At 50.1% G+C, this 8,544-nt stretch overlaps 1 protein-coding gene across 3 annotated transcripts in view; it reads left to right on the top strand.

The window, feature by feature from the left end:
• The first annotated feature begins 187 nt into the window (after nt 1-187).
• Nucleotides 188-8,544, top strand: part of FBH1 (F-box DNA helicase 1) — a 39,661-nt gene continuing 31,304 nt past the window's right edge. For 2 of the 3 annotated variants that reach the window (XM_035903882.1, XM_035903881.1), the window contains exons 1-5: nt 188-265; nt 359-530; nt 2,509-2,670; nt 5,892-6,433; nt 7,804-7,934. In XM_035903882.1, coding sequence (XP_035759775.1) covers nt 206-265; nt 359-530; nt 2,509-2,670; nt 5,892-6,433; nt 7,804-7,934 — 1,067 coding nt within the window. In that variant the 5' untranslated portion in view covers nt 188-205. Of the gene's footprint in view, nt 266-358; nt 531-1,606; nt 1,880-2,508; nt 2,671-5,891; nt 6,434-7,803; nt 7,935-8,544 lie in introns of those variants that run through there. The other variant, XM_035903883.1, reaches the window with a different exon arrangement.

Genomic DNA, 8,544 nt, shown 5'->3' with positions numbered 1-8,544 from the left:
TGTGGGGGGGGGGGGGGGGGGTGGTTGGGGGATGGGGGTCACAGAGGAGGAGAGCCCTTGGATATGGAAGTGGCAGGCCAGGGACAGGGGCTGGCAACTGGGGGGGCTCTTCTGGGCCAGTGTGGGGCAGCCCCATGGGGGCACTGGGCTGCCAGAGGTCTCCGCAGGCGGGCACCATGCTGGGGGGCACAGGGCCGGTGCATCCATGTGGGGAAAGGGTTTGGAAGCAAAGTGCTGGGGGGGATGGACACGGAGATGGCAGCAGGTCAGACTTTCTCCTTCCAAATGTTTCTCATCCCCACGGATCTTCCCCCATTCTCTGTGGCTGCTGCTCATGGCTGATCCTTTCACTTCCCAGCTGGAGCATCTTCTGGTGGCTGATGAGCTCCCCCCCCCCCCCCACCCCCAGGTTCCTTACGTGGCCGAAGCTGTGAACCCTGATGTGCGACGCAACCTTTGCTCAGCGCTTTTATGTCTACTGCTGTCACCAATGGAAAATCTTGAGAAAAAGGGAGAAAAGATGAATGCAGGTGAAGCCTGAGTGGGTCATCTCGGATTGGGTTTCTGGGCTTGAATCCTGTGGTGTGGTCCTAGCACCTCAGGGGTTTTGGTGTTCTGGGGTGGGGGAGCAGAGGTTCTGCCCCCGATCCTACATCCAGTCTTGTGCGAGACCTTGTCCGACAGCTCTGGGAACAGGGACAGAGCCAGTACCTCAGCTCCGATGTTTGCTGGGACTGTGTGGTTAAGAGAATTGGGGCGCTTCAATGATTCCTGCTTTTAATCTGGAAGTTGGATGAGGCTCTGATCAACCTGACCTGGTTAAAGGTGTCCCTGCTTACTGCAGGGGGGTCGGACTAGATGAGCTCAAAAGGTCCCTTCCCACCCAAAACATTCTATGATTCTGTGTGTATGAAAAACTTTTCAATTTCAAGTGAGAAATACCATTTTTAAGTAGAATCATAGAACAGAATCCCGGGCTGGCAGGGCCCTCCGGAGCTCACCCAGTGCCACCCCCCTGCCCAAGCAGGCTCACCCAGGGCAGGGGGCACAGGACAGCGGCCAGGCGGGGGGTGAAGATCTCCAGAGAAGGAGACTCCACAGCCCCCCTGGGCAGCCTGGGCCAGGGCTCAGGCACCCTCACAGTCAACAAGTTCTTCCTCCCGTTCAACTGGAACCTCTTCTGCTTCAGGTTGTGCCCATGGGCCCTTGTCCTGGCGCTGGGCACCACTGGGAAGAGTCTGGCTCCGTCCTCGTGACCCCCACCCTTGAGATATTTGTAGGTGGTGATGAGATCCCCTCTCAGCCTTCTCTTCTCCAGGCTGAACAAGCCCAGCTCATCAGAATCATAGAATCACTTAGGTTGGAAAAGACCCTTAAGATCATCGAGTCCAACTGTAAACCTAACTGCTAAACCACGTCCCTAAGTGCCACAGGACTGCCTTGCATTGGTTTTTTTTCTAATGCTCGCCTCATTTGCTGTATTTTGAAGAACATGGGATGTTAGAAAACAGCCCCCCCAGGGAGCTCAGCAGGTGCTTTTAACGCCGCTCTGTCGAGCTGACGTGGATGAAAAGGAGGAAGCAGCGTAAATGAAACAGGCTGACCCTTGGGTCCGGCTGTACGAAATCAGTCGATTGCTTTCATGCCTGCCATAAACACGTTAGAGGAGTTTATCTGCCGCAGCATAGTGTAGTAATAAAGTGAAAGTGATACCGCACGAGCAGTGCTTTGCTGATAATTCTCCTGCTGGAAGGAAGCCCCTCCTGTGCCGCGGTTTCGGGTTTCTCGTGAGCCTTTTTGGTAGAAGCGAGCTGCATTGTTTGTCCTTTTTCTGCTGGCCGTCCCGCCTACGGAACAGAGGAGCTCCTGCATATTTCAAGTAAGGTTTTCTTAAAATAACTCTCTGGATAGTTTTGTGGTGCTGCTTAACCATCCTTCTCACGGGGATCCTCCTTCGTGGAGGATCTCGGCTTGGATCTGTTTGCGAGAGGCTCAAGTTTTGTGAGTCTGATTGTTGGTCCCGACCGTCCTCGGGTGAGTCACTGTCGTCTCTCCCGGGAGTTTGGGCAGTTCAGCCTCCGCAGACTTCCCCAACGTCCTCCTAATGATACTTTGCATTTAGACGAACGCCTGTATCTTCTTCCTCCATGTTACGGTATTGTAGAGAAAGCCGCAAAACTTGCATGGATTCTGATTTCATGTCATTCTCATTTGTTCCAAAGCCTCGTACAACGCAGGAGCAGGGACCTGGGGTGAAGTCGCTGTTGCAGGGACTGCAGATGTGTCGCCTAGACATGATGCATTGCCCTCCTTAGCACCTCACCAGAGCCTTGTACAAGCTTCTGCTATGATTTATTCGGAGAAACTCCTGGCTGCAACACTGCGATATCCTGTAAAATATCTGAAAAGAAACCATGTACTCATGCCTCTGTTAAAAGCATGGACTGTATATTGTTTGCTAAAAGTTTGGGGTCTTTTTTTTTTTCTTTTTGCATGGTGGCAAAGCAGTGAAGGGATTCAAAAAAAAGCACCTGACGGTCGATGAATGTGAAGCTCTCGCACGGAGCGCAGAAGGTTCATCCGCCCTGACGCAGCCATTGAGTCAAAGACAAAGTAGAGGAGATGTAAACAGGGGCCTCCATCCCACCCACCGGAAAAGACATCAGGAAGGTACAGTGATCTCGAATACTTTGAAGGCTGAGGGATTTGGGAGAGAAAAACACTCAGGCATTGTGTAATCCATCACCGAACTTGTGCTGATAGGAGAGTAATGCTGGGGGAGGTGAGTGCAAATGGAAGGAATGGGTCGGGTTTGAGTGGTGCGTGGCAAAGCTGGGCTTAATCTGCCTCCGCAAAGTCAAGTGGCAGGAAAAAGAGATACCTTGACTGCTTCCCTCTGTGGGGGGAATGAGCTTGCCTTCGCATGTGTGTTTGGTCTCTCCTCACACCAGAAATGCCTCCATGTCTCCATCGCTGAGCTGTTGGAGACTACCTGGGGAGAACAGCAGCTCTCCCTGCAGGAACGCTACGGCCTCTGCAATTAGGCACTATTAATGATGCGATTCCTGCTTCTAGATGCTCTTTAGGGTAATTATTAAATAATAATGAGCTGGCTAGTCATATAGGATGGCAAAAGTGTCGTTGAGCATTTAACAGATATTAATGATCTTTGACTTTCCTAGGAGTGGGAAATGTGATACGCCACTCGTAGGTGTGGGTCTCAAAAGTGCCTTAGAGGGCTTTCGAGGGTCAATAAGACTGACTTAACCTGCACACGACAGGGCTCAGGGCTCGAACTGAAGGTGAAAGAGCTGTTTTCAAATAGCTCATGGTGCAGGGTTAAAGGCCCAGCCTCAAAACCTGTGTAAGGACAAGAGATGCTACACACACCTGTGAACGAGGAGACAGGTAGAAAGCAAGGAAAAAATGTCCTGAGTTATTCCTGAGCGGAAGGGTAGACTTAGGAGCATTTTGGTGTTTCCCTGGGAGGCTTGGGCATCTCTCAGTACCTTGGTGTGAGCTGACTCACTTAGAACCATAGAATTGTTTAGGTTGGGAAAGCCCTTTAAGCTCCCCCAGCCCAACCCTTCCCCCTGCCATCCCACCCCCAAACCCTGGCCCTCAGCACCGCCTCTGCCCGGCTGTTAAATTCCCCCAGGGCTGGGGACTCGACCCCTTCCCTGGGCAGCCCCTTCCAGTGCCTGACAGCCCTTTTGGGGAAGGAATTTTCCCCAGTGTCCAACCTAAACCTCCCCGGCACAACTTGAGGCCATTTCCCCTCATCCTGTCACCCATTACCACTTCACAGAGAACATCTGCTGCTGAGCCAGGACAAGACACCAGAGTCCTAGACTCTGCACTTGTAGACATACTTTTCTTCTCCATATCGGCGGTATCTTTGGCTAGATCACTTTTAAAAATCTAGTAATCTTACATGCTCTGGGTTTTAGGGTATTAGACTCGGACATTAGCAGGGGAAGTGTTCTTGTTAAGCAGCAAGTGTCTTGCAAATCAGATTCTTTGAGGTATGACTTTATGAGCATCCAGAAATAAAGTGCATTCAAATCAGCAGTAGGTGCTGGTGACTTTATTATTCTTGAGTTACCTCTCAGTTAAGGATCAGGGTACGTTGTAGACTAGGAGCTGGGCAGAATGAATTGCTACCAGTGCTGGTAAATTTAGTCTGTGTGCTACATGGACAGTATGGCTGTCAGAGAAGGGAGAGGCTGCTGAGAGCAGTCTCTTGCCAAGTTTCGGTTTCCTTTATGGTCTCCAGTGCTTTATGACGTTGCAGACAGGAAATAATCTGTCGAGAAATGGCTGTTTATCCTCTTAAAGGATAAACAGTACAAATATCTCCAGGGTGGATGTCACGAGGACCGAGCCAGACTCTTCCCAGTGGTGCCCAGCGCCAGGACAAGGGGCCATGGGCACAACCTGAAGCAGAAGAGGTTCCAGGTGAACGGGAGGAAGAACTTGTTGACTGTGAGGGTGCCCGAGCCCTGGCCCAGGCTGCCCAGGGGGGCTGTGGAGTCTCCTTCTCTGGAGATCTTCAACCCCCGCCTGGCCGCTGTCCTGTGCCCCCTGCTCTGGGTGAGCCTGCTTGGGCAGGGGGGTGGCACTGGGTGAGCTCCCGAGGTCCCTTCCAACCCTTGACATTCTGGGATTCTGTGAAAGGCATTGGTTTCTCTTATACTGTGGTAGGAGCAGCCTGCCTGGCAGCAGCGCCTGGCTTGGTGCTGTGACTTTCTCATGGTACAGAGCAGTAGTTAAACCCTGAAGCTTTTCTAAAATCTTAGTGTGCTTCTCATATCCTCCAGGACAATAACTAACTGCTGGGAGCCCAACCTCAGTCTGAGGCACACCACAACAACTCAGGTCTTGCATTTTGTTTCCCTCCTATTTTTCTTTCTTTGGCTAGTGGAAATAATCTCCCATGAAATTTATTGTGTAGCCGTGTTGCTGTTTAACACATGTCCACCGTGTTATGTTGGCTGAGGACTGTTGATCTGAGAGATTGTTATGCAGACCATATCTTTTTTTTAGAAACTAGTGAAGGTGTCAGATGGACCTTGTCAGTGCCCAGATTACGTGGGCAGTGCAAAGAGGAGAATGTTGTTCTGTTGACTTCCACAGGTTGCCAGAAAAGCAATGTGAAGCAGGACAGTTCACCTGTAGTAAGCTCATACATCTGTGAGGAACCCTGTGAAAGTAGCTACCACCTTACACAACCTCTGGTCTCCATGTTAGCTCAGTGTCGTGGTTTAACCCTGGCCAGAAACTAAGCCCCATGCAGCCGCTCACTAACTGCCCCCCAGTAGGACGGGGGAGAAAATCGGATCAGTAAGAGTGAGAAAACCCATGGGTTGAGATAAAGTCAGTTTAATAAAAAAGCAAGCCCCCTGCATGCAAGCAAAGCAAAACAAGGAATTAATTCACTGCTTCCCATCAGCAGACAGCTGTTCTGCCATTCTCCAGGGCTCCATCACGCGTAACGGTGACTTGGGAAGACAAACGCCATCGCTCCGAATGCCCCCCCTGCTTCCTTCTTCCCCCAGCTTATATACTGAGCATGACTTCATATGGTGTGGAATATCCCTTCGGCCAGTTGGGGTCAGCTGTCCCAGCTACGTCCTGTCCCAGCTTCTTGTGCACCTGGCAGAGCATGGGAAGCTGAAAAGTCCTTGACTGGTCTAACCACTGCTCAGCAACAACTAAAACATCAGTGTGTTATCAACATTCTTCCCCTACTAAATCCAAAATACAGCTCGATGCCAGCTACTAGGAAGAAAATGAACTCTGTCCAAGGCAAACCCAGGACACTCAGTTAGGAGCAGTGCACTTTGTGCTTGTTTCTGTTGACTTCACTCACACTCTTCCTCTTTCTGCAGGCAAAGGTCAGCAGAAGAACATCACTGATTACTTCAGGATCTCTCAGACGCAAGTTGTTGCTGGTGGGACAAAGAACAGTAGGATCAAAGAAGAGCTACTGGATCCCGTTGTCACTGAACATGATGAGTCCTTCAGCAGTGTCTCCACTGCGATCAGCAGCGATTCCAGCTCTTTTCTGGAGGATGAGGACTTTGTACCAGCTCCCAGGAAAGGTTCCAGAAAACGGCCTCTGTCCACTGCAGCTGCAGGCATTCGCAAGCCAGAGTATGATTTGTGGGGTGAGCCTGAGAAGAAGCCAATGGTAGCTCATCCAGAACACAGCTGGATCAAGCAGGAACTTGATGATATGGAAATCGAACCAGTCCCTGATGCACACTATGGACTCCTGGGGACTCGGAACTGGGAAGTGCCTCAGGGAAATATTGACAAGCTGCCCGTTGAAATCCTTAGGAACATCTTTGCTTTCCTACCAGTGACTGATCTGTATCAGAACCTGAGCCTGGTATGTCGCTGCTGGAGGGAGATAATCAGTGATCCACTGGTAAGGAAAGATGTGATATTGATTTGAGCCTGTCCCTTCTCCTACTGCTCTCCTCAGTCTTGTGGCTGCATGTGTTGCTGTAGGATCATCCATGCTGTGTCCGTCTCTCTTTGTTCCTTTAAATCCCTTTATTGTTTCCTAATGCCCCCATCTTTTCTTATGAGGTCTTTTGTCATTTTTTGGTCTTCAGGACTACAGTGGCATCTTCTGATGCCAGCCTGTATCAGAAGGTCAATATTGGGGTAACTTACTTCGATGTGTTCTTCCCATACAAGGAAAGAGCATCCTGTAAGACCCCACAAAATCGCCCTCTGCTGTTTTCCTTGCAGCCTTTTTTTTCTGACAGGGATCATACAGGGAATTCTGGCTCCCAGACTGGGCAGTGTCCTCTCGTGGCCAGTGTATGTCACTGTCCCCCAGCCTGTGTATGTGTGGTGTTTCTTGTCGTCAAACAAGTTTAGAGGAGAGGCCTTTAATTCTGTTTTTATGGAGTTTGGTTCATCTGCAGTCAAGGCCTGCACAGTACAAACAGTCGTGAACCCACTGGCAGTTGGTTTGGCTGCACAGAGGATCTCGGCATTTCAGTTGAAGTTGGCTTGGAGACAGCTGGCACCACTAAACCTGCTCACCACTTGCATTGAAAATCCTCAGATTGTACAAAGAGGCTATCTCAGAGTGGTGGGGGACCGATCACAGCTCAAATTTTTGTGGAGGTCCAAGTTCTTGTTTATGCCCTTTGGATAAATGGATAAATTTGAATGGGTAAGGCTGACCACAACGCAGGAGGTGCCCTGCGCTCAGTGCTTTATCAGCACAGTGTGCGTGCTTTGAGCCTGAAGAGCTAGAGAGATGCATAGGAAATGAATGCATTAAATGCTCAGTGTGCTCAAGTCCTCCCAAGTCTGCTCTTCACTCTGTGAAGAGCCTAAAAGGCAATACCCTGTCTGTTTTTACCAAAGAAGTCCAAACAGCAGGCTGTGGGAAGATAGCGTTTCATGGACACGGGGATTTTAAGCACTCAGACCCCACTCAGAGCAGATCTGTACAATAATGCTGAAAATATCCCCATTCCTTTAATGCTTTGACATTTGAAACTGAACCAGCATGACCCTGTTCCCATCATTCAAGAAAAAAACAGCATTTTTAGACATGTTTGCAGGCTATGAGGAGCAAGTCTTTCTCTCTTCCCTCTGTTTCCTGTTTCCTCTTTCCTTCCCCATCTCATACTAGGTGCCCATTTCCATCAAGCAACAGAGACTTTTTGAACTCCAGGTCTCCTTTGGAAGTCATGTTGATTAGCTTATTGCCAGAAGAAACCTATTTTCCAGTGCTGTGAGATGAAAGATGGTGCTATGTGCTTTACATTCTAGTTCATTCCTTGGAAAAAGCTATACCATCAGTACCTAATGAAGGAGGACACGGCCCTGCGCAGAGTTGAACAGGTCTTGCAGGATTTTGACATAACCAAGGAGCGGGAAGAATGTGTGTTGGGGTTGATCAGGTGAGTCTTGTAGATCCTCAGACCTTCCTTGCTGTCATGGTTTAATCCCAGCTGGCAACCAAGCCCCACACAGCCTCTCGCTCACTCCCCCCCAGTGGGATGGGGGAGAGAATCGGAAGGGTAAAAGTGAGAAAAATCATGGGTTGAGATAAAGACAGTTCAATAGGGAAAGCAAAAGCCACACATGCAGGCAAAGCAAAACAAGGAATCTGTTCCCTGCTTCCCGTGGGCAGGCGGGTGCTCAGCCATCCCCAGGACAGCAGGGCTCCATCACGTGTAACGGTGACTTTGGACGACAAACGCCATTGCTCCCAACGTCCTCCCCTTCTTTCTTCTCCCCCAAGCTGTATATGCTGAGCATGACATCATACGGTGTGGGATACCCCTGGGGTCAGCTGTCCTGGCCATAGAATCATAGAATAGAATCATAGAATCACTTTGCTTGGAAAAGCCCTTTGAGATCATCGAGTCCACCCTTTAACCTAACCCTGCCATCCCACCCCCAAACCCTGTCCCTAAGCACCTCATCCATCCTTCTTTTAAATACCTCCAGGGATGGGGACTCGACCACCTCTCTGGGCAGCCCATTCCAGAGCCTGGCAACCCTTTC

The sequence above is a fragment of the Egretta garzetta genome, unplaced genomic scaffold, assembly GCF_000687185.1.
Source record: "Egretta garzetta isolate BGI_Z169 unplaced genomic scaffold, ASM68718v1 scaffold260, whole genome shotgun sequence".
In the NCBI taxonomy this organism is placed as follows: domain Eukaryota; kingdom Metazoa; phylum Chordata; class Aves; order Pelecaniformes; family Ardeidae; genus Egretta; species Egretta garzetta.
Note: the sequence above shows the minus strand (reverse complement) of the source record. Positions and strands in the feature narration are given on the sequence as shown.